The 25,727-nt window shown below is 46.2% G+C and overlaps 7 protein-coding genes across 7 annotated transcripts; 5 read left to right on the plus strand and 2 right to left on the minus strand.

Moving 5' to 3' along the window:
- Positions 1–2,766: 2,766 nt before the first annotated feature.
- N7471_010365 (uncharacterized protein) lies at positions 2,767–3,344 on the plus strand (the record flags this gene model as incomplete). The annotated part of the gene is made up of 2 exons (XM_057283084.1): positions 2,767–3,069; positions 3,117–3,344. The coding sequence occupies 2 exons, from the start codon at positions 2,767–2,769 to the stop codon at positions 3,342–3,344; spliced, it is 531 nt and encodes a 176-aa protein (XP_057132063.1).
- Positions 3,345–5,850: 2,506 nt separating this feature from the next.
- On the minus strand, positions 5,851–6,582 carry N7471_010366 (uncharacterized protein; the record flags this gene model as incomplete). Its single annotated transcript, XM_057283085.1, has 1 exon — positions 5,851–6,582. One exon carries the CDS (start codon positions 6,580–6,582, stop codon positions 5,851–5,853), a length of 732 nt encoding a protein of 243 aa, XP_057132064.1.
- Positions 6,583–11,751: 5,169 nt separating this feature from the next.
- N7471_010367 (uncharacterized protein) lies at positions 11,752–13,701 on the plus strand (the record flags this gene model as incomplete). The annotated part of the gene is made up of 3 exons (XM_057283086.1): positions 11,752–12,969; positions 13,028–13,548; positions 13,617–13,701. The coding sequence occupies 3 exons, from the start codon at positions 11,752–11,754 to the stop codon at positions 13,699–13,701; spliced, it is 1,824 nt and encodes a 607-aa protein (XP_057132065.1).
- Positions 13,702–14,275: 574 nt separating this feature from the next.
- On the plus strand, positions 14,276–15,601 carry N7471_010368 (uncharacterized protein; the record flags this gene model as incomplete). Its single annotated transcript, XM_057283087.1, has 1 exon — positions 14,276–15,601. The coding sequence occupies one exon, from the start codon at positions 14,276–14,278 to the stop codon at positions 15,599–15,601; it is 1,326 nt and encodes a 441-aa protein (XP_057132066.1).
- Positions 15,602–17,573: 1,972 nt separating this feature from the next.
- N7471_010369 (uncharacterized protein) lies at positions 17,574–20,650 on the plus strand (the record flags this gene model as incomplete). Its single annotated transcript, XM_057283088.1, has 3 exons — positions 17,574–18,558; positions 18,638–19,273; positions 19,335–20,650. 3 exons carry the CDS (start codon positions 17,574–17,576, stop codon positions 20,648–20,650), a joined length of 2,937 nt encoding a protein of 978 aa, XP_057132067.1.
- A 1,413-nt stretch (positions 20,651–22,063) lies between these two features.
- Positions 22,064–23,438, minus strand: N7471_010370 (uncharacterized protein; the record flags this gene model as incomplete). Its single annotated transcript, XM_057283089.1, has 5 exons — positions 22,064–22,405; positions 22,464–22,534; positions 22,616–22,726; positions 22,857–23,179; positions 23,251–23,438. 5 exons carry the CDS (start codon positions 23,436–23,438, stop codon positions 22,064–22,066), a joined length of 1,035 nt encoding a protein of 344 aa, XP_057132068.1.
- Positions 23,439–24,322: 884 nt separating this feature from the next.
- Positions 24,323–25,231, plus strand: N7471_010371 (uncharacterized protein; the record flags this gene model as incomplete). Its single annotated transcript, XM_057283090.1, has 1 exon — positions 24,323–25,231. One exon carries the CDS (start codon positions 24,323–24,325, stop codon positions 25,229–25,231), a length of 909 nt encoding a protein of 302 aa, XP_057132069.1.
- Between the last annotated feature and the right edge of the window lie 496 nt (positions 25,232–25,727).

A 25,727-nucleotide genomic window follows, 5' to 3' on the forward strand; every position in this document is an offset into this window, starting at 1 on the left:
ATTGATGGTTCCCGAGCGAACAGCGTTAAATGTTTCCCTTTAGTACTGGAGGCAATATAGGTCACGTGCAACAAGTTATTCTCTAAAGATTTCTATGGCTTTATCAGAAATAAGGAGTTATACCAAATTGTAATACGGTAAAACCTCGAGTGTGAGAGAGTTTACGAGTGGAGCCGGATGAAACCGGTTTCAACTTGAATGGCCCGTTCATTGCGCGTACAGTACTAGACGCCCATACTACAAATATGTCCAATGAAAAACCCTGCTGAGCTTTTGTCCTTGCATCACCCCAGGAACGAGCATGGTCTCAAACCCGTGTAGTAAACACAGTGATGGCGGATCATCGGGTCGAGAGGATCGCGTGTTTTGCAGCATCTGCATGCCGACCCGGAAGAGGAAGCGAGTGGTCAACCCGCACAACCCGGACTCAGTATTCGATGAGGATTGGGAGACAAGTTGCATTCCAGGCTTTATGGTTTCAAGGTTCGAGGCCGTAGGCATCGAGTTACTACCTCATCCACCCATTAGTAGACCTTGCCAACTCCCATGGGGCCAAAAGAATTTCAGTCCCATATCCTGGTCCCATCTACCCGCATGGGACTAAAAAGAACCTGGTCCCATTACCCTAGTCCCACGCTAGCATATTTTTGCCAAGGATTTCCTATTTCGGTTGCACAATACTACAAGGTAATCAGATAAAATACTATTATTTACAGGCGCATTAGTGTCCCTACTTTCGATGTCCAACAATGTGGTTTTTCTATATTACATGGTCTATAATAGAGTTAACAAATGACTCAAGTCTATATCAAAAAGCACCTTTCAAAAAGATCTTTAGATACTAGATTGTGGTGGCCCATAGGCGCAAAGGATATTTAAACATGGTATTAGAAGGAAGTGGAGCAAATTAGACCCTATTTTACATGGTGGTCTTACCCTGGCGGAAGCGGGCGCTCAGTACGCCAGTGACAATGTCAAAATTTTGGACTACAAAAATCGCCGGGAAGCTAAAAAATCGAAGCGACAGGTTAATATGGGTGGCGCTCAATCTGTTTATGATTCAAAAAGGCATATAAAAACAAGGGATGAGGATGAAAGGCGCCGAATAATTCACCAGGCTCGAAAACAGTATATAGCAACTGCAACTGCTAGGGCTGCTCTCTCTATGCAACAGCATGAAGAAGATGAGATCAATAGCCAGGGGGTAAAGCGGAAGCTGAGGAACCTGTACATATAAATTTATCATAGATACTATAGGTGAATAGCTTCAAATTGAAGGTTTTATTATACAGCTCTTCAAAAATTATGATCAGTATGAAATTATGATTAGTGTGGTGCGGCCCAAACCCCGAAGGGGTTAGGGGCGAAAGCGAAGGGCCGAGTACTGAGAATTAACCTGGATTCTCAACATTATAAACTTTGCTTCTGCATTAACGAGAAAACTTACTATCGAAATTAATCCACCTCAGATCTAACTAAAACTACCCACCAATTCTTGTTTCCGATTTGCGTCGTTCTGCTGTCTCCCGGCGAAGAAAACACACTGTCCAACCAACTTCGCAACTCACGTCGCGGCGCATCACTCAGCGAGGACGTACGGACCATCTTATCTTGTTCACCAATAGCCCAAGGATATACACAATATACCTTATCCCAGGACATCACACATGGAATGTGTGAAGCATACGCCATGTCAAAAACATGTGACAAAGGATCGTAGCTTTCGTCACGATATAAACAACGAACTGTAACAGCCGTTCCGTCAGGTCGAGTACAAGTATGAACCTAATGCATATCAGCATCGAGTAGCTCCGCTAAGAGTGTTACACATACACCCCAGTCTGGGTGAGAAAACGGCTCTATAGCAGAGCCGTAGATATACCCTCGCAATTGCGAAGATACCGTACAAAATTTGCAAATTTGACACCTCCTCGAGAGCGAGATTCGACAATAAGAATATCGAATTGGTTGGACAACTCCCGCCCAACAAGGAAATTGCGGGCGAAATCGCCCGCGACGACTCCATGGCTTTCGCGAAGCCTCGACCAAAAGGGACCAGGTTCCCTAACAAACTTGAACCCTGATGCAGACGGTGCAACAGCGAGGAATACATATCAGACGAGGATCAAGCCGCCGATGATGATGACGCAAGTTTGTTGTCTAAATCGAGAGCCCTCTCAACGAGAGGTAGAGCAAGTCGATCAATCGACTTGGACGGTACCGACAATATTTGTAAATCTTCACCTGTCATTACCTGACACGACCGTCCCGGCAAAGAAGAAAAACGTACAAAGACGTTTTCGAAAGAGGGAGCCATAACGAGGCTCCTAGCATTAGCTACTAGATGATTTTTTCAAATGAAAAAAAATATTATCCCCCATCTTATCGGAACGGGCTTACGAGCCGTATTTATACTTTGGATCAGGCTGTATCAGCCAACGGCCCTAGCGTGAGCACGTGTTGTCACATCTTTTGGCACCTAGTGCCAAGAATTACCTGAATAGGTAATTTTCCCAGTCTCACAGTCTCATGCCAAGAATCGCCTGTTTGGGTAGCGGTCAGGCTAATACAGCCTGGTACAGGTATAAATACGGCTCGTAAGCCCGCCCCTAAGAGATGGGGGAATATAATCATAATATTCAGATAGTGAATATACGCCAAATGCCGATTTCTAGGTTTGAAATCCTTCTCGCTTGTTACTCTCCTGTGTGGCGAGAACTAGGTCACCTAGTGACAAATGGTGATTTACAATTGTTGTCCAAGTCGATGGATCGACTTGTTGTAACTTCTCTTGACAAGTTACCCAATGTTGATAACAAACTTAGCAAGTTTGTGAAGGACCCTTCCTCACTGTGGTCAGTCCTCCGGGATACCGGAGGAGCTATATCGGGCGAGTTTGCCCGCATGTTTCTTTTTGGGCGGGAGTCGCCCAATGAACTTGATATTGTAGTGTCCGACCCTCAATTGATTGAGGGTGAAAAGCAAAAGCTGTTCGAAGAGTACCTCGGTGATTCCGAGGGATATACTTTGTTCGTCAATGAGGGGACTTTGTCACCTCGAACTACTCAGGTAATTGTTTGTATATACCTGATTTGATGTGTAACTCATTTTTATAGGTTTTGAGATGTACGAGAAACGATGGTATTGTGATCAATGTTCATTGTCACATTCCCGGTGAGGCCGACGACGTCCGACACGCCGTGCTTGATGCGGCATATTCCACACACATCGCCTGTGTGATTGGTTTTGGCGAAGCTTACTGTGTGTTTCCTCCCGCTCTCAGGGAAAAGGACATATGGGTCTTATCGTTGTCATTGACCACCGCTCAGCGAAGCAAGTTGTAGTGTCTGTTGGACACCGTTGATGTCGAGTTGGATGTCAAGAAGAACTTTCGGTTTACTGGGCCTGAAGCGCAAGTTGATGAGAAGAAGTGGAGTAGTGTCGGGTGCCTGATTCTGCCTTAGGCAGCAGTCCCACATGGGACAGATCCAGATAGTAGTAGATAGCTAGATAGCTCTCTCTCTCTCTCCCTCTTCTTCCTCTCCGTCCCCTTTGCTCCCAGGTGAATCTACTGTACTGTTTCTCCATATCTGGATCTCCGCTCCGTAGATTCTCCATCAAGTAGTCCCTCTTACGCCTAAAGTGTGTGGTAATGGACAGTGAGTCTATTTTCTTTTATGTAATATAGGGCTTCGCCCACCCATGTTATGCAGCCACCTGTACCTCCCTTTTTCTCATTCTCCATTGGTTTTGTGCATCAACTTGCACACAAAACCTTTTAGTAATCCACAAAGTTTCATCATGTCTATGTATAATTCACATACATATAATTCTATCTCTTTTAAACCAAAGCATAGTAAACATGACAAGAATTCTTATAGAAATAGACGAGATCAAAGTCTCATCATACGATCAGGCGCTCTAGTCTGTCAGATACAAGCAGAAGAAACCAGAATCGAAGCGTGAAAGACGGATGCAATCAGGGAGCATAGGTGCATCAACGAATGCCCCGACACAGTATAGGGCTTGGATGAACGTTGAACCCGGACTTGGATAGACCCACGGGAGTAGAACCACCCTCCGATACCGTTTACCAAAGCCATAAAGATATAAGATGCCGTCAGTCGAGATATACTCGAAAAAAAAGCGTTGTAGAGCGAGACACTACATAAAGCCAATCCTCCAAACCCTCCAATAACAAGCACTCGTTCTCTCTTTTCTACTGGCCAGGTTATCAAATAAATGGCACAGACCACCCCACCCAGTGTAACTCCCAGGACAATGGAATGGTTGCTCCCGCTACCAGTAGCCTCTAAAAGCAAGACCGATACAGATGTCCCCCATATGTGTAAAATAATTCCAATGTGGTCAAGCAGGAAGTAGAAAGAAGGGAGCTGCTTTCCTGAGTCGAGCATGTAGTGACAAAAGGTAGAAGTTCCAAAACAAAAGAAGTTGGTTGAGACAGAAACCAAAGCTGTGAGCGCATTGCTTGTGGACAAAGGGCACTGAGACATATGGTAGGTAAAACATAGCAGGATGATACTTCCGCATAAATGGAATTTCGGGTTGACAGAGCCGTTGGTGCGGACCAGTGTGCTTCGGAAGCGATAGCTGGCTTCCATTTCGACAAGATATACTGTCACCGAAAACCTTTATGGAATGAGTAATTTATGGCAACTCAGATAGACACAAGGTTTTTCGAAGTAGATGGGATAGAAGGTATTTAAACCGGTGGCAGAAAATGGTAACGTTATATGACGAGATGCTTTGTTTGTTTTCCTTTATGGTACGTACCTGGCGCACCATGTTGGTCTTATTTTGTTACTGTCATGATTTTCTCGAATCATTTTTTTATGAAACCCCGGCCATTTAGTACCTAATTCTGGTAGGCAGTTCTACGATTGTAAGGATTCCAACATACCAGCCTCACAAGGTAGATACCGAGTTGAGAGATACGCGCCGGGCTCGCCATTCGCCAAAGTGGACAGCCTCTAAATTAAGGGGTTTTTGAACTCGACGCGCGAAGGTAACGAAGAGGCATATAATCGTTTACATGCGGGGTTGAATGTAGTTGGCGAAAGCGTGTCGCGCGATGCTTCGCTGAACAATTGAGGGCCCAGATTCGTTTCACAGAGACTCTAGACGCACGCCGCGTAATTTTACAGTGCGGGGATTTGTCAACTCTGGAACAAGATGTCAACCTTAGGATTCGGCATATTGAATAGTACTCGACATGTCCAATTGAATCTGTGTTGATTGAGGTGCGAGGATCTGTTGAGAGATCCCCAGGGGTAATGATCCAATGTGTTACAACACCGTACTTCCCAGTTAATCCGATTTACAATACAATACTATGGGGAAATGGGCAGACGATGAATAAGGCCTTAATTCCAGTCTACTAGACTGCGCCACCCCCATGGGATAGGGGCCGGGAAACTCGTCTTACTACTGTTATTTGTCCACATTATCGCTTTGTGGGTATTTTATCGAAAGAAAAGAGACGTCGCAGTTCCTTCCAAGGTGGCAACGCGATGAGTGGTGGCTTAATACGAGAGCCGTCACGAATCAATGACGTATTTATAAATGCGAAGTCATGGTAAACTTATGACCTGCACTGCTCTACACAAATGGTGGAAATCGGAAAATGCTCAGCGACTTCTACTCATAGCGTATCTTTTCCGCATCCAGAAACGATAGGAAACGGAAATAGGTGTATGTAATAAATTACCTGCGCAAACTAATATCGCTTCTCACGGTAAACAGTTTGTAACAATCTCCTAGCGGTCATCCTCTTGAATGGAATGCATACAAGTAGAGAGTAATAATTCAAGCGATCTATTGGTTAGCGAACTATGAATTTATCTGTGCTCTTCTGAGATAGCCTTTCAGAATCAGTGTGAGATTCTGATGTCCTTTGGCTTCGTCCAATGCGTTCTCGAGATCGAGGGCTGTAAGGGGAGGGCTTTGATGCGACAACAAAGCCTCGATTACTGTCATCTGTCGCGTGCGTACTGCATGTGACAGGGGCCGTAGGCCTGCCTCAGTAGTCAATTTTGGATTAACTTTCAAATTCAGCAACTCTGGCACAATTGGATAGCCTTTATTTTGAAAGGCAGGTAAGAGAGGCGATACTCCCTTCCTATTGCAAACAGTATGGTAGTTATCGACGAGAAAGCCGATTTGCTCATCGGTTAATGAGTGCGGAAGCGACAAGGTACCAGATATTGCTTTTGTCATTGGTTCAAGATCAGCACCCGAGGCATGAAGCCTTTTCACAAGCTTTAGATCACCTTTATTGGCTGCATACAATAGAGGGCTTAGCCCACGCTCATCACAGCGATCTAAGTAACAAGTCTGGTGATCGATGAGATAGTCTGCGAGATTGAGTTCGCTCTGTCTCCACGCCCAAAGAATAGGAGAAGGCCCAGCCGCACCGTCTGCGATTAATTGGAGAATTTTGTCCTGATATTTGAACGTTATGCGCTTGTCCTCGAGCTCCTTATACTGAAGACAGGTTTTCAATGCAGTTTCCCCGGAAAACAAATTTTTATCGTCCAAAAAGTTGTTATTAAGCGAAGACATATTTTTAAGCTTCGTGATTTAGAAGCAGCACATGCTATGGTCCTTGATTTTCAAGTAGACGAAGGTTCACTTTACTTTTATAGTGTATTTCTTCCAAGAATTTACCAAATATGGAACTAAGGAATCGCTACCAAATTCGGAATTTGGAAATTTTACATACGGGAAATGGAACGATATATTTTTATTTTGTTCAAGAGCCTCAAACACTTAGCTTGCTAAGAGGCTCCTTTCTCTTTGCTCTGGTTGTATTTGTTTAAGATTTCGTCCCGTCCGCGTCAACCGGCTGTTACTAGGTACTGATGCGAGCTAGGTCGCCGTAGGCTCCGCTTATACCTGGCAGATCTAGGGCCAGGAGACGACATGGCTTACTTTGGCTAGTATTCCCTTCTCTAGTTTTGCGTTATCACCACGTATGCTCATCAGTATATCACATGCAGTAAGTTAGTGTATTGCGATGGCCTACTCAGTGAATTACGATGACTATCCCTATTACGTGAAAGGCATATCAGGCGACATGGGCTAACAGTTCGCTGGAAAAGGGCCGACAAATATAGGTTTCACAGAGGAGCTGAGGATCAAGTGTCGTATGGACAGCAATTGAAGACTTGACTCACAATTAGAAGCTTTTGCTTAAACCCCCGATATTGGAGGCCGCGATGACAAAGCCAATTACACCTTTTGAAACTAACAGTGGCGTCATTTTGAATGGCAACAACTCCTAAGGTAATCCAAAAACATTATTCATTTCTTGAAATAATCGTGCCAAGCGCCCAACACACATTCTCTGTGTTGGTGCGCCCCACTCAACGATAATTCCCACACAACGATAATTTTAATGGGATGAATTGCATTTAAACCACTATTTACATATAACCACCAGTAGTATCTATATACCAATTTGCACCATTACTATCTCTTGCCGCCATTGAAGCTTCATGCTCAGCTTCTACTAAATCCCTTGCTTCCTAAGCTCGCCGTTGAGCTTCTAATTCCTTGGCATGCTTTGCCTGTATCCGCTTCAACTTCTTAGAATCAGCATCTCTCCTGTCAACCATCTTCCTATTTGCACATATAGGTGATAGGACATTGCCTTTAGTCCCAAGAAGCGATTTCCCATTTCTTGGGGTATTTGCAATTGAACTAGACGTACGGGCCTTCTTTAATTCATCCCGTAGTATAGCATTTTCTTGGGATAAAAGTGAATTTGCATCCATACTTCGTTGGATATGCTGTTTTGCCCTCTGAGAGTGGTTTTAAATTTGCTTAACGTCCTCAATAAGCTTAGAATTAAGCCTATTAACCCGCTCAATTGTATCTGGCGGCGAATTGGTGACTGAGCTTGCGAATTCCGGAGGGAGAGGGAGTGAGAATCCTAAGGGGGGACCTTTAGATTCAAGAGCTCTTTGACGTAGAGGACCGAGAATAAGCTCTGGATCTAGGGGGTAAATACCTCTAGATTTAAATGAAGATCGGATGATTCTTTGGGTAAAAGCTTGCTCCCGGACACCCTGAATTATCCTGAAAAAATCCCCTTCTTGCTTGCACTTTTGGTGTTGTTATTCAGATGAAAGGCATTGGTAGCTCTTAAAATTTGATCTTCGAGATTTTCAATTTGCTCCGACATCGTGGTATGGTGTAAAATACTAACAAAATTGATGCCAAAGTGGAAAATTATCGTTGGGTGGGGCGCACCAACAAAGAGAATGTGTGTTGGGCGCTTGGCACGATTAAGGGTCATTGTTGAGGGGGCATTGGGGTACGGCAGGTTTTAGACGCCATCGCGCCAACCGGGTTATCCACACCCTTTCACTCCTACTAAGATCATGTCTGGAGAAGGGGATGGAATATGTCTACCTTTTACTTCTTGGGACGTCTTTCTTATTATTCCTGGAAAAGAAGAGTCCTTCTATATCCTTCGATATCACTAATCTCAATATTCTCGGTAATAATTTTTTAGATCTGCTTAAGGGTTTGAAGTCGTAGGCTGGACGTTGGTGACTGTATAGCAATGTATGGTATAGATGACAGATGTGTATTTCTCTAACTAACTAAATTGACAAAATCCGCTATTTTTCCAATCTGTGCGGACATGGCTTACTAACCATAATATACAATTTTGTATGGAGCACGCTATCATGGCGTTTTAATACCCTGTATTTCCGCTGTAGGTCCCCAAGGCTGAGTATATAGGTGAGACCAAGGCGGTAAAATAGGCGGTAAACAAAATATATGGGTTGGCGCGATGGCGTCTAAAACCTGCCGTAATTGGGGGGGTTTTAGGCGGCAATCACATCACATGACTGATGGCTGTGTACAGAAAGTACCTGTCACATCATACTGTACAGCAATCTTATTGGAGGATTTGGGTGGCTTAGATAGGGTAGAGTATGTTCCACTAGGGAATTTTCTTCCTGCGGAGCGAGATACTGTTGCTCCGCAGCACGCCCCTTCTTGAAAATGTTACCACGGTCCCGGCCGCGTAAGTTGGAATTAAATCTTTATAGGGCAGAGTAATTTTTAGTCAGCCCAGAATCTTTGGCAAGGGCGAGTATGGTTGCTGCTGGGCCGTTATACTCAGTCATTGTGAAGGGCTACGGCCGAATTGATTCAACTGAGCGGTGCCAACATGCAGTCTATCTAAAGCTTAGAAAAGTGTAAGAATAGGGGGGCGACCAGCGATGAGTAAATATCCTGGGAAATTGATGAATCACATCGCACAGGACACTTGGGCAATAGATCGGAACCTGGGAGAATAAAAATCTTGAGTCGGACTAGGTTTAGATGCATCTATCTACCAAGATTATGAAAATTTTCCCCCAGAATAGATGCTTTGTTGTGAACCATGGTCGGATCACTGAACTGCCACGTAAACCTTGATGTCGAGGGGAAGGGTTCCCACGATGAAATATACCCAAACTGGAGGTAAATTTCGATCAAATTGGAATCAATATATAGCACAAGTATCAGTAATTGTTTGACGATGTCTTTGAAGCTTTTTGAAGCATTATGTTGGATTTTCCTGCGCGTCTTCCAAAGTATTCTCACTACGAGCGGTGAGGGAGGGAAGCGGTTGCGGCGGGATGCACGTTACGCTCCGGACTATTCCAAAATATGACCAAAATGGTCTGGATAGTCCGCCACGGTGAAGGAGAGCAAAATATCAATGTGGGTGGACCACAAACTAAAGAGTGATGCAAAGCATAGAACAATGCCACAATCTGAAGGAAAGCTTCGCTTTCCGTATTGATATATCCCTTGTTCTTGCGTCTCCTCTAAGACGTGCCATTTAAACGGCAGCATATGCCTTGCAACTAGTCTTGGAGAATAATTAGGTGCCATTTATGATTATTCCTAAGTCGCAGGAAATTAGCAAGCTGCCTTGTGACTTAGACAAGACCCCGATGTTCTGAAAAAGGAGATTCCGCAATTGATCTTGCGAGAAGCCGCAGGCTTTAACCTAGAGAATTTGAATACAACCCTACTATTGACTGTCTAGCACTACAAGGTAGGGAGATAACTTAATTATTCGAGATCAAAAGGCCCCACAATTTGATGTGATTTGTGACAGTATCTCTTGACGGGACCTATAGGCTAGAATTTATGCCCCTACCTCGACTTCCGTCGACAAACGCGCAGCTGAACTGCATAGATGGCTGTAGAAACATCCACAGGAGCAAGTAGCACTCGTAACACATGGAGCTTTTCTCCATTATTTGACTGATGACTGGTACCGGTATGACGAGCAAGGAGGTAGGAGTGTTGTCCGGCATCCTAGTGTTCCATGTTGAACATCACACTCACACTTAGAAACTGGCTATCGCAACTGTGAATGCAGAAAATCCACATTCACCGATAACTTGACTGAATTGGACGCGCATCTTCCTGGGAGTGGCGAAAATCGCATAAAGAAAGAAAGACCTGTGGTTTCCGTGCCCACCTTGTGCATGATAACGAGAATCGATAAGTTTATACAAAGAGACTTACAGTAGTTTTCGAAATCAGTTATACCTCCACACTCTTACTACTTCATTCCCGGAAAATAATTCCATCGGTTGTAAGCTCTGATTGGATAAGCTATTTAAAGCTACATTTCAGACCGCTTTCTATAATTATTGCTGTATTTTATAATACAATCAGCAGACCGGGAAGGTTGTATTTTACACGAAACCGACATACACGCTAACCTGGACGGCCCCTTCTTCCCCCCTAGGTCACTCGACAACCTCCCTACGCATCACATCTTCTTCTCAGTCCTAGCACCCATTTACTTCAAGGCGATATGGCTCCAAGTCTCTCTCCAGCCAAGCTCGTTCTCATACGTGATACAGTAGCGACCGCTTTCGCCTTCCATGTCAGGAACAGAGAGATCTTCTTTCAAACCCTAATCACATGATACGCTAATCCAGATATGAATAGCGCGTAAATAATTCGTTTTGTAGCGAACCAGGTATTAAATACCAGAAGCTTAAAATACCAGTATGGAAGATACAAGGGTCTAGAACTAGACGCGCTGGCTGGAAGTAGTGATGGTGTAATAACAAAATTGGCCAACTCATTACGAAATCTTGAAATTTCATTTTTTTTCTCCTTTCAATTACATTTCAAGGGGCTTCAGCTCGATGAGTCAGCATTAGCGGTGAAGGCTTTCGGCCAATAGGATCCCGCAATGGAACGTTCTGCCATCTCATCTTTCTGTCTAGAATATTTGCTGTAACTCCTAGCAACAACTGCACAGATATATATTCATAATATGCCTGGGATGCTTTCACCCCTTCGTAGTTACATGTTCTCGGAAATGGCCGATAACTCTTCTGACAAGATCTCTTACACCGAGCTAGAACTTCAAAGGTGCTTTGAAATCATACAGGGGAATAAAAAGGTAAGGACTGACTCGTAAAATCCATCCTGTACTCCCCTAACTGTGGCTAGGTGCCCCAAGCAAAATGCCTCGGATGCTTTAAAATTCGGGCCAAAAACACGACTCGTCAGAGTGAGCACGTTAATAAATGCATCAAAGCACAGGCTCTGATGGACCCCGAGACCGCCACGGGGAAGAAACAGAAACTGCTAAGTTTTTCTACTTCTCAGCCATCCCGGTGTATTGATCAGCTAATAGCCCAGGTCTGCTTTACCGGAGCCAGGCCATTTAATCTCTTTGATCAGCAAGAAATGCGTGACCTCATCTATGCGTTGAGTCCAACGTATCAAATCCCTTCTCGTCACCGAATCGCCGATGACTTGCTAGATGAAGCATACCATGGACTACAGCAGGAGGTGCTTAAGGAACTGCGAAGAACCCAGTTCCTATATGTGACGGTGGATGAGACCACCAACATCCGATCCCAGCGGGTGATTGTGATGACTATAACAACGCCGACGAAGTCGTGGTTTATTCATCTTAATGACATGGAAGACAAGACTCTTGATGCTGCTGCTATTAGTAGTTGGATCTTAAATAGGCTCCAAGGTATCCTACTACAGCTAGACAAAGTCCTTGACTGGAAGAGGATCAATTCTATTTCGACAGATACATGTCATGTCATGAAATCAGTCTGGGAGAAACTGGAGGCAACCCCAGAACTCAGACATTGCCTTATGATTCCCTGTGACTCTCACGGCTTACAGCTAATTATGAAGGATATCGTTGATCCTAAGTCCTCAAAGGTTCCACGGGCGAAAGAGGTGTTTAGGTCTGCCCTTGAAGTTGTTGTCTTCTTCCACCACTCACCACTTGAGTACGCAAGGATGCAAGCAAAGCAAATTGAGAAGTGGGGCCATAGAAAGGCGCTCATTGCGTCGGTCATTACACGATGGGGAACGCAATATAATATGCTGTCATCACTTCATGATTGCCAAGAAGCCATCTGCGAGTGGACTCTCGCAACTCCTGCTGCTTCGACTACAAGGGGAAGGGACATCGTTCGGACTGCTAACTCTCATTCTTTCTGGTGGCAACTAAAGGAGTTGATCAAGATACTCAAGCCTCTGCATATAGCTCAGAAGGAATCGGAAGCTCGGAACTCGTCAATCATGGAGGTAACGCAACGGTGGTTATGTCTCCATGAAAGCCTGCGAACGCTGGCTTCCCAAACATCCCTAAAGGATGACTTTTCATCCTATCTGGATGGCATAGGCTGGCAAAGTCGGATAACGCGTCAGCTAGAGCCTATTCACTGGGTGGCTTATCATCTTGACCCTGCTAGAGTCCCTGGAAAGGTTGACGAAAGCTCTCGACATCACCTTGAAGGTGTCCTGCGGCCTCTTCAGAACGAAGACAAAAGCTCGTCTGCTTGGCACGAATTTCTGTCGTTTCGGCAGAAGACAGGTGCATTTTATAATGCTTCTTGCTGGAAGGCCAACTGTCCATCTCTCTTTTGGCTTGAAGCCGTAAGTCGAAATCATTCAATTATAAAAAAAAGTACTTATCTTTAAGATCCACTTATAGGCAGACTTTGCTCCTATTCTTGCTCCTTTTGCCCGTCGTCTTTGCAATACCGTGGCGAATTCCGCAGCAGCGGAGAGAGCTTTTTCACAGATGAACCTTCAGCACACAAAAGTCCGGAATCGGCTCGAGCCTCACCGCGTTGAGAAGTTGCTCTTTGTCCAGATCAATAAACGACAATTCCGGACAGAACAGCCTCCTAAAATCACCCAAGAGTTGCTTCTTGAGGAAGAAGACGACGAAATAGAGAGGGCTTTACAGCGTAAGCAGGTGCAGGACCATCTATCAGAGGGTTCTGTGACTTCGGATACCTCGTCGAATCCCGCATCTACTCCTACGTCAAGTCCCACGCCAGGTCTAGGGTCGAATCTCGTGCCAACTTTTGACATAAATCCCGACTTGAATCCCGAGCCAGAACCTGAGCCAGAGCCTGAATCAAATTCGGAACAAGATCCAGAACCGGCTTCTGCACCGACTTCTGCGCTAGTTTCCGCGTTGAATTCCGCGTTGAATTCAGCTTCAGGGTCTGCGAATCCTGCCCTAGTTTCTGCGTTGAATTTGAGGCTTAACTCTTTGCTAAAGCCAAATTCAGAGCCTCCCCCGAGTCCTCCAACAACATCTACGCCAAATTCAGCTCATCCTATACGTCCGAGGTCGATCAGAACCAGCAGCGATAGAACAGTTGAGGTTGGCAACACTAAAGGGAAGAAGCGTTTATCGGAATGGCCTCAAGGAGTTGCAGAGCATTGCGAGCAGCCAACTCAACGGCGGGATGTAAATAAAGGCTGATGTCAATTTCATGCCCTCCCTCCGTATGTAGGGTTCTGATTGGTAGCAAATCAAATAGACCCTACCGTTTACGGAATAGCGCGATTTCAATATTTCAAGGCCCGTTTCAAATTTCATTTCAAGAGGCCAAATTACAGAAATTTCGAAATGTTGAAATTACATTTTGCCTTCCCTAGCTGGAAGGTTCGATGCAAACTTAGCAAACAGAGAGCTCTTTGAATAGGCAATCTGTCAACAATTCCTCTCTGCATCTCGCAGTTGCATGACTGCAGAGAGCCCGGTATTTTCTGGGAGTCAGTGCGGAGTCAATTTGATAGGCAAGGCTCGACAGTAAGGCTTATTCACAATCTTCGCCACTGCTTATCATATCATGATTTTGGATTTTATTGGACAACGGAGATTACTGGCTAACCTGCTTTAGTTCTATCTGCTTAGGTGTCCCCTCACTTGAAGATCTTCACGATGGCCAATAGCCTTTGTAGCGACGATGCCTATCAAACCCGGACAGGCGACCCATGGGACGAAAATTCACAATATGCCCCCACCCCCGGTTACTTTGGTCGTACGCCTACCATGTTCTCTCCTAGCCCTGCCCCGGATTATCCCACGGATCAGGGGCAGTCAGATCAGCTCGATTTTCTCCCATTGGCTGAATGGGACGAAGATGCCGAATATGACGAGCAGTCTCCAAGATATATGCGCTACACGATTGCATGGAAGCTTATGTTCAACCGTAAGAAGGTAGGCAGTGTGACCGAAAAAGATTTGGTTGTAGCTCCCGCGGATTACTGGGCGAAGACTTTGAAACTAGCTGTTGAAGAAATGCTGCAAATGAAAAAGAAAAATGGCCAGCGAGTTCGATCTGAAGGCACGGCTGTTACTGTTAAAGCGGACTCCCGGTGCCAGAAAAACCTCGAACGATTTTTTCCTTCTACTATCGACTGGAAACCAGTGGAAAAGCAGCTACGAAAATGGAGCAACTTGGTTCGCGTGGGCAAAATCCTCACAATCGAGGTTGTCTTCAATTACAGGGGTGATGATGATGGTCTTTCCATGCCCGTATCAAGAACAGTCGAAAAGAGAGGCCGTGTGTCAGCAACTAGCAGAATGTTAGCAGAGCGTGAGAGACTGATTAACCATGAAGAAGAGGCCACCGGACGACCCGCTACTTGGGATCTTGTTTATGGCCTTATGAGATGTGATGTCCGTTCATGCCCACTCAAGTCTGATTGGTGCTGGGAGGACCCCAAGGACAAGAAACACTATAAAATGCGGGCCCCACATCTAGAACGACTGATTGACTATGTTGACGCTGGCAGCAACCTAGACAGTCATGATGATGTCCCCAGTGATATCCGTCGGGACCTGGTTCTGGAAAGTCAGACAGGAAGGAAATCGAAAAAGACTGACATGTTGACAACCGGGCCACCATATCCTCCAACCATCATTAATGTTCTGCCAGCACAAAACGGGGTCACCCCGGCGGTTACTTCGTCTGTACGTAGGCTTCCATCTGACGAGCATGTCGTTATTCTTGGACCTCGCGAAGCTGCCGTGAGAGAATACTGCAAATGGCTGGAATCACGTGCCACCGACGAGGCGTATAAAGCTGATTTCCGGAAAATATGTCAAGTGACGTTGGAAAACCACCTAGATCTTGAATTGATTCTTGAGGACCCAGACTCTGGCTTCTTTGTTCAACGGGGGATCCAGATTGGAACGGCTCGTCGCTTCCTACGCGACATCAATGAATGGGCTACTGTTATGAGATCAAACGGACTTGACTAGACCGACGGCGAAAGACTCGGCTGTGCCGAATAGAATACGGTCTTACCCCACTATGGCTGGCCCCGCAATGGATTGACTGAGCGAACGTTCTGGGCGTTGAAGACATATATTAGTTTGGACATTGATAGTTGCGTTTAGATCATCGGCGTATATAACAACTGAATATGCATTGATTACTGCAGTATACAACATATTTTTCTCATGTGTATGGTTAATTGTCTCGGGCATTCTACGTAATGGTCTTTCTCTCGAAATGGAAAAGCTCTGTTCTCGAGAGAAATCGTCTAGTGTATTGTCACACTATCCGTCTTGTGATTTGTGCACATATTCTTCCACTGTGAGAATCACTTAAGCCCTTTCTATTGTTATACCTGCATGTCGAAGATGACCCTTCGCGCTCTGTTGTTTCGCACCAACATCATGAACACACCGCCGAAGGAAGACATGAAACCCTTGGTCGGGATTCTCTTCGTACGCCGACCACGATTTCTTGATATAAGCTTTCAGCTCGGCAAAGAATTCCTCGATGGGGTTGAAATCTGGCGAGTAAGGCGGCAAGTACAGCAATTTGACCCCTGCGTCGGAACACAACTGCTTGATTCGGTCTGAATGGTGGAAAGAGGCATTATCCATTACAAGCACGGAGTTCGGTTCCGGCCACTTTCCACAGTGCTGAAGAAGTTGCTTTATAAACGATTCGAAGAACACCGCATCAGTTGACCCCTTGAAAATACGAGACAAGATGACGCCATCCTGTGTGTAGGCTGGCAGGATCTGATAGCGTTGACCTCGGTGAAATTTAGATACTTGGACTGGTGTCACGCCCAGTGGTGACCATCTAGTCCGCCGGTACCCCACCCGTTTATCACATTCCGATTCATCAACAAAGACCAGGTGGTAAGAACGATATTCGGACAGTTTGTGCTGGTAGAAATCTCGTAGTTGAGTGTTCTGTTCCTTCGCTTTCTGTTGAGTTTTCTTTTTGGTCCAGCCAGCCCGCGTAAGCGCACGTTTGACGCTCGATGACGATGGCAATATGTTGAACTCATCCCATAAAAAAATGGCCATCTCATCAATATATAAACCGGGCTTTTCGGAGAGGTGATCACACAGGGCATCTAGCATCACAGAAGTGATGCTTGAGGGCTGGCCAGCAGGGACTGAGGGGGATCGGGGGCTGCCGAAGAGCCGCATATTCCTGCGTATGTTAGTGACAGAACGCTCACTACACTTAGCCACCTTGGCTATTTGTGAAATGGTGAGCCTCTTCCTGCTGCGTGTCATATGAACGATGGCTTTACGTTGCCAGGCTTCGAGATTTCGTGCCATTATGCAGCGGGCTGGGGTGTTGTTGGTGGTCGGGTTGGGACACTTGTTTTGGGGCGGCGTCGTGGTGGCTGTGGGGTATTCTGGAGCTGTAACAATACATACACAACTTCGTTAATCTCGTATTTTATCATTTGGCATTATACCATTCAACCTTGGAACGAGAACCTCAGATACAGCTATAACCACATCTGGATTAGGGTATCATGTGATCAAGATTTCAAAGACCTTTACTGGGTTCTCGATATGGGGAAGCTCTCATAACCTGATTATAGGATACGCTAATCCATATTTAGATAGTGTGTAAATTATCTGGTTCATACCGAACAAGGGAATAAATAACACGTGTTTTATGATACTAGGTACAGGAGTCTAGAAGCCTATGTGACTGGAAGATTCGATGCAAAACGAGTAAACATGGCCATCCTGGAACAGGCAATCTGTCAACAATTTTCCTTCTCCACTACAAAAATTGATTGGTTGTGAGAGCATTATCCCTCAGCCTCACCCGTCAACCCCGCTCCTCTCATGAACTCTGGCCTTCATTTCCAAGATCTGGTCTCCATAACATCTTTGTTTGTCTTTATTTCCCATGAACCCACAATAAGCTATTGAGTTTCAAAAGCCAATCATCATATATTCCATCATGGCAGCCAGAGCCTCTCTATCCCATAACGATTACACAGTCGGATGGATATGCGCTTTACCCCTGGAGATGGCAGCCGCAAAGCTCATGTTGGACGCAATACACCCGAGTCTACCTCGCCCACCGACGGATCAAAATACGTATATTTTGGGAAATATCGGGGATCACAACATCGTTATTGCCTGTTTACCAAGTGGCGCATATGGCAATGTATCAGCTGCAACGGTAGCGATGCAGTTGCTCTCGAGTTTCCACTCCGTCCGGTTCGGTCTGATGGTCGGTATCGGTGGAGGTGTACCAAGCAGCAACGCAGACATTCGACTCGGCGATATTGTGGTGAGCCAGCCAACGGACACATGTGGAGGCGTGATCCAATACGACCTCGGTAAAGCGTTAAGCGGCGGTCAATTCCAGCGAACAGGGATGCTTAACCGGCCACCCAAGGTCCTACTGACTGCCCTCGCTACACTCCAAGCCCACCACTTCACAGAAGATAGCCAAGTTCTTGAATTCATTTCTGAAGTCCGAGCGAAAATGACGCCGCGGATAGCTGCAAACTTCGCACGACCAACCAAAGAAGACCTCTTATACCAAACAGATTATGACCACGGAGCATCTGATACATGTATCGGTTGTGATCGGTCGAAATTGAACCCACGGCTTCCACGAGACCATAAAGAACCAGTGTTCCACTATGGACTGATTACATCTGCAAATCAGGTAGTGAAAGATGGTAGACGGCGAGATCAGCTAGCTCGAGACCTAGGGGTCCTCTGTGTGGAAATGGAAGCTGCGGGGCTCATGAATGACTTTCCATGTGTAGTTATTCGAGGCATTTGTGACTATGCGGACTCACACAAGAATAAAGAATGGCAAGGATATGCCGCAGCGGTGGCAGCGGCCTATGCTAAAGAGCTTGTCTTGGTGATTCCGATCGATCAGGTTGAAACCACTCCAACAGCACGGGACACTCTAGCAGACTCTGGTGAGAGGTCCTAAATTTCAATCCGTGGCACTCCTTACCTAGTTTGAATCAATGACTAAAGAAAGCTTTCCGTTTATAGTTCACCGCTTCAATGTTCCCCTAGACCTTACCGCAGTGCCTGTGATTGAAGGTTTCCTAGGACGGCAAGACGAGCTGAACAATCTATGGCAGTATTTACAACCGACAAATTCGCCATCACAGAAAGTTGCAATTCTTCACGGGCTTGGCGGAATGGGCAAGACGCAGCTAGCGATTCGCTTCGCGCGAGATCACAAAGATAATTTTACGGCTATCTTCTGGCTGAGTGGCAAGGATCGGGATACGGCCTTGCAATCGTTGAGCTTTGCCTTGAACCTATTACCAGAACAGTACTGGGACCGCGAGACGATCAGTGATGAGGACGTGGAGCAGCGAGCTAGGCATATGTTACGGTGGCTAGCATTGGATGGCAACACGCGCTGGCTAATCATTTTTGACAACATCGATCAATACTCCCCCTTCAATAGCGCTGTTGGTGATGGATATGACATTAAGGATTTTTTCCCTACAACAGACCATGGGTCCATCCTTATCACCTCTCGACTTCAGGGGATAACTGAGCTAGGGAAGCCTTTTCCGGTCCACAGACTTGGCTCTCATGATACGATCCAACTTCTTCTGCAAAGCAGCGGTCTGTCAGCCAAGAACACCACTAGCAAGCTTAAGAACAATCCGGGTACCAAGACACTTGATGAATAGATGTTATAAGATGTTACAGAACATGCTAACATATATAGCTATCCTTGCTCTCGCCAATCGTCTGGATGGACTGCCTTTGGCAATCGTTGTCGCTGGGGCATTTATGCGTGAAACTGGAACCAGCATCACTGAGTACTTGGAGTATTACCGAAATTCTTGGTACGAACTACAGTCGCAATCAAATCCTGGTCGACAGTACCAGCAAGGCAACGTGCTACAAACATGGATGATCTCATATCTTGAGATCCAGAAGCGGGACCCGAACGCAGCAGACCTTCTACTGCTACTTTCTCGTTTTGATAATCGTGATATCTGGTACGAGTTAGTGGAGAGTGGCCGTCATAGCTCAAGCGTCCCCGGCTGGCTCAAAAAGGCTATATCAAGCGGGCTCGCGTTCAAAATTAGTGTGAAGTCTCTCATCGGATTCTCCCTTCTTGACGCTAAGCAACAAGAAGGAAGCTATGCAATGCATCCAGTGGTACAAGACTGGTGCCTTCATATTGCCAGCGCAAACAAAAATGTGAATTCGATGAAGCTTACTGAACTAGCACTGATATCTGTTGGATACACTGTGCCTAGTGCAAGTGACAGACATTATTCAGAGCTTCAGCGACGGCTTGTTCCACACGCCAATTATGTACGTCATCAAGATTTGTCAGGTGACAATATTGCGTTATGGGGAGCATTCCATGGTTTGGGGGATCTTTACTCTGATCAGGGGAAGCTGAAGGAGGCAGAGGAGATGTACCAGCGAGCACTAGCGGGCTACGAGAAGGCCCTGGGGCCAGATCATACGTCGACTCTTGATACAGTCAACAACCTTGGTGCTCTCTATTTTCAGCAGGACAAGCTAAAGGAGGCAGAGGAGATGTACCAGCGAGCACTAGTAGGCTATGAGAAGGCCCTAGGTCCAGATCATACCTCTACTCTCACTACAGTCCACAATCTTGGTCTTCTCTACATTGATCAGGGCAAGCTAAAGAAGGCAGAGGAGATGTACCAGCGAGCACTAGCAGGCCAGGAGAACGCCCTGGGGCCAGATCATACGTCGACTCTTGATACAGTCAACAACCTTGGTGCTCTCTATTTTCAGCAGGACAAGCTGAAGGAGGCAAAGGAGATGTACCAGCGAGCACTAGCGGGCTACGAGAAGGCCCTAGGGCTAGATCATACATCTACTCTCAATACGGTTAACAACCTTGGTCGTCTCTACTCTGATCAGGGCAAGCTAAAGAAGGCAGAGGAGATGTACCAGCGAGCACTAGCAGGCTACGAGAAGGCCCTGGGGCCAGATCACGATTGGACTCGGCGGCTTGCAGCGACGTTGAACGTATTAAGCATTGCAACTGGATAATAGTGCGTAAAACTCCATAGGACATAATGACTTCATTCCGATATATTCTTAGCGGTGAGTTCACTACATACACGATGCTTACTACGCTTTGCCACCTTCGCTTTTTGAGATCTGGTTTGTCTGTCACTAATATTGTATCATATGAACTATGATCATTCACTGCCGGGGATCAAGCTTTCGGCCCATCGTTCGGTGGGTTAGAATGTTTGTGCGAGATGCAATAACGTGATTGTCGGTGTGGTACTGTAATCTTAGAACCGTAACAATACATGGCCAGTTACATTACTTAGTCTATTATACCATTCGGCCTTGTGACGGATTCTTGAATACCGGGTTAACCATATGCGGCTTAGCACCTCATGTGATTAGGGTTTGAAAAAGCTCCTCTGTGTTATCCGGCATGGAAGGCGAAAGCGGTCGTTACTGTATGATAGAGAGCCAGTCCTTCACTACATCTGAAATGGCCGAGCAGGCTGAATGCAACAAGCTAACCATTATTAATACCCGCAGAAACCTACGACAATTTGGAAGCATCTACGCCCCTCAAACCCGAGTAGGTCGGAAACGAACTATGACACCCCTAATGATTGAAGCCCTCTGTGATCATCTATGTGAGAAACCTGGCCTATACCTGGACGAGATGGCTGTATTCCTTTGGGATGAGTTTCAGACCATGGTTACAACCTCCAGCATTAGGAGGGCCCTTTGTCGCTAAGGGTTGGTCGAAAAAGACTGCACGGCAATGTGCGAGAGAGCAAAATGCTGATTTAAGAGATTACTATCTGCACAATCTTTCGGACTTCAAAACCTACCACCTCGTATATGTTGATGAATCTGGATGTGATAAACGAGTTGGGTTCAGACGGACAGGTTGGGCACCACTTGGCAAGGCCCCTTTGCAAGCGACGCAATTCCACCGTGACCAGAGATACCAAATATTGCCCGCGTACGCACAGGATGGGATTGTTCTCTCGCGCGTCTTCCGCGGTTCTACGGATGCCACCGTATTTGAAGACTTTATAGCCCAGTTACTTCACCATTGCGGAAGATGGCCAGAACCTAAATCTGTCCTTGTTATGGATAACGCGTCCTTTCACCGGTCGGAGCGACTTGCAAAATTGTGTGAAGACGCAGGGGTGAAGCTAATTTATCTGCCACCGTACTCGCCGGACCTGAACCCGATCGAGGAGTTTTTCGCTGAACTCAAAGGATTTATTCGGCGTAAATGGAATTACTACGACAAGGACCCCGAGAGAGGGTTTGCTGCCTTTCTTGAATGGTGTATCAGTGTAGTGGGTGCAAAGGAAGAGAGCGCTAAAGGCCATTTTCGGCACGCAGGGTTGACGATCGAACAAGTCTCAGGAAGTTGTTAGGCCCAAGCTAGGGTCAAGGTCCTCACAGAGTCAGCCTAGCCTACTCATTGAACCAAGGGTCGTCGAGAATCTGTCTCGCTGATGCTCTTGCCGACGGTTCAAAGCACAACAAGCTTCCAATGATTTCTCCCAGCCTCGTTATGTCCCCTCTTGTGAGATCAGGGGTCCTGCGGCCATCAAAATACACTTCTTCCAGCCATTCTTGCAGGTTAGGCCCGGAGCTTTCCGCGGTCACGTCGTCCCCTTTATTCATCGTATTCCATATCTCTTGCCATCTTTGAGGTAGATCGTCACTCGCCATCTCTTGCATTTGACCGATGAGAATTGGGGGTGTTATTAGGAAGGTGTCAAAAGGCGGCTGGCCTGTGAAAAGTTCAAAGAGCTGTCATAATCCACAATTTAGTCGTGTATAGCGCTGAGACTTCCATCACTTCACGTACCATGCAGCCCATACTCCACAAATCAACATGATAATCAATTTGATCCTGGAATAAAACTTCGGGTGCTCGAACTGATAAAGGTGTGTGCAGCGTGTGAGGAGCAGCAGTACATAAGAATGATTCTCCGAAGTCAATTATTTTGATCGACTGACTCGAGTTCCAAGAACGTATTCGATATGAGGTGGGCTTCACGATATACTCCGGCATGCCGAGCTCAAGGTCTTTCCCATCGTGCCTCTGGACACGGCCTATTTCAGGTTTTCCTAAAACTCAAAGAGAACGTCTTCGGACACCTTATCTAAGCAAGGCATGGTGAAGGCCAAATTGCGAGTGTGCAAATCTATTTTAGGTGAGAAGTGTTCCATTTTTGCCAAAGGGAATGAGTTACTGTACCTCCGTGTCCAATATTCCGTTGGTGCAAATCATTAAGCCCGGAAAGACTTTGCTTGGCAATGATTTTAGCAAGCTTTCCAGGGAGTCTCCCACCGGAAAAATGAGCATCAACTACGTCCGGAATGTTCGGCCCCAAAAGTTCATAAACGAGGCATTTGTGGAACCCATTTGGGCCCATTAGGCCGAAATCATCGAGCAACTGCACCACATGCGTCGGACTAGGGAGATGAGATGCCAATTCCTTCATAGTTTGGAGTTCTCGCGTCTCCCTATCATGTTCACGTTCTGCAACACAAACCTTCACAGCGACGTAAGTCTCTGTCCTGCAAGAGTATAGTTTGATTAGCTGAAACTACCGTGCGTTGTATTTGGTATGTGTTACCTTTGATCTCACGCCGCCCAAACTGTCGAGTAGCCACCCCATCCTAATTTATGTGACACCTTATACCTTCCAGCTTTAAGACATTCTCCTAAGGTGACTGGGTGGTAACCGCCTTGTCGGTAGCGATGAAGTGGCTCCGCATCAATGGGGGAAGTGTAGGTAGGCTGGTCCATCGGACACTTGTCGGCATTGGTAGACATGAGCTTGTGGAAAATGCAAGAGCTTCTCAAGTGAGCAATACGTCTCGGTAGAAAGCAGGTGGTGTTCTTCATACTGGACCGATATTGTCGGTACAGGTAATGTTCATATCGTCATGAGTCCAAAATATGTTCCACGCGCCCTGGACGCAGATGACGTGGCAAGAATAGCCAATCACATGATCTGAAAAGCAGCCTCAGACTTTCAAGCGGCAATTGATTGGTCAGCATCACACATGTCAATCAACGACGTGTCAGTATGAAACAGGCGCCTATGCACTCTTAAAGAAGCTGTCCTGGCCATTGGAGCACCATGCCAGAGCCTTGGAAAGCGCAAATATAGCGGCGCTAACATGGCCTATGCATATAACAGAAGAATGTATATAATGATGCCCTGATACTCGTGGGAGATGCTACTACGAGATTGGCACACTGATTTAATCCTACAAAACTTTTAAGCTCAGAGACCACCATGTCCCCCACTCCTCGGCATGCTGTTAAATTCATGGATTGCACGGATTGAAGATGAAAGTTAGAATGACAAGTGGTGTGGTAGTCTTTCCGCTTGCGGATGTGGTCAATGAGGTCCAGACAAGGTGAGGTCATCGATGGAAAGTGGTGTGGACTAATTTAGACTTTTGAAGTGTGGCGAGAAAAATGTAAAGTAATTGTCAGTCTCATGAGCAGTGAGAAGCTTATCTTACGTCGGAGTTGTGTAGCCCGAGCAAAACGTCGCCACCTGGTGAACTTATAAGAGAAGCAAAATTAATTTTTTGGAGCTTAGTCTTGTATATGCTCTAGAACAAGATTGCGCCTGACGGACCCTCGAGACAGGAATTTCCACGATTTTCGTTCTGCAGAAATTGATCCTCGTCAAGTGACTAGTAATGGGTCACGATCATTTCTATACCCTCGACTTCCATGGAGAGAGGGCGCCTTCGGGGGGATATCAGCGGGAAGGCACCACGGGCTATGTGTATAGTACTCAGCAACCCGGAACGGTCCCTATATTCCGCTGGTTCAACCCTCAGTCGGGTGATCACTTCTACACCGCCGACCCTAATGGTGAGTTGGCACGACCAACCTATCGTTTTGAAGGCATAGGCTGGTACATGTTTAGCTCCCCACCTGAGTTTGGCGACACTGTACCCCTCTATCGATGGTTTAATCCTTCGAGTGGGGATCATTTCTATACAACTCATCCAACTGGCGAGCTTGCGCCGCAAAGTGGATATCGCGCAGAAGGCGTCACGGGATACTTGCATCCTAACGAAGGCGCGCCACAAAGCGTACCGTTATATAGATGGTACCAGACCGGCCTTCTCTCGAACTTTCGTTTTTATCCATTTCGTCCTACTCAACATAATCCTGATTGGGTAATCAACGAAGTGCAACAAGAGATGTTACGTGAGCGCCATACATGGGCATATTATCGAATGAGTATATGCGACGGGCTCACAAATGATGAGAAATACCAACTGAACGAGGCATATCGCAATGGCTTTGTCCTCCATTACGCATCGCAGGATTCGGAGGTTGCCAGCTCATCGAGGGATGAACTGCATCTCAATTTCCACAAGCTCTTTACGCTGCCCGAGGACGAGGTTGCGCAGATACTTGCCCATCAAATGATGCATGTCGCTGGCTATAAACATCGAAAACGTCACGATCCGCCGGGACCATTTCCGGATGTTCCTGGCGATGGAGGCGGGTATTATGGTAGTACTCCGTTGAAAGCAGAGATGTGCATAGCAGGCAAGCAGAGTGATGTCATATGTTCTTCTGGTATCGAGTAGTAACCAAAATACGTACCTCCTGCGTTGCTGGATCTGCGACAAAAGCGTTATCTATTTTTCGTTTCGGTGGGTACCCGATGTTTTCGAGCTATTCTTGCTGTCGATGCTTTTATATTGGGCGTGAAGAGAGATGCGAACCCCCCGCGGAGAACCTAGTGGAATGATTTGTACACAAAGATTAATATTACCTTATGCCACTTTGCAACCCAAGAGTTTTTTCCATTCTAGCGGCTGCTATAGATACCATGAAATACGGTAGCCCCAGGAAGGTATGAAGAGTCGAAAGTGGCCCCGATATTGAGTTAACGCCGTTTCTCTCAGTAGGTGCTTGGACTTAATACCGTGTCTTGTTCCGTATCCTTCACTACCGCATTGTTGATGAGTGTGGAGATAGCGGACACAGCTTGGCGCTTCCTCCCTCTAGATCTTGTCTTCACTGAAGTGCGACTCCAACCCGGAAGGTCGCATGAATTGCCAGAATAACGGAACGGATCCC

Source organism: Penicillium samsonianum (assembly GCF_028829775.1).
Source record: "Penicillium samsonianum strain IBT 33392 chromosome Unknown utg000006l_segment0_segment0, whole genome shotgun sequence".
In the NCBI taxonomy this organism is placed as follows: domain Eukaryota; kingdom Fungi; phylum Ascomycota; class Eurotiomycetes; order Eurotiales; family Aspergillaceae; genus Penicillium; species Penicillium samsonianum.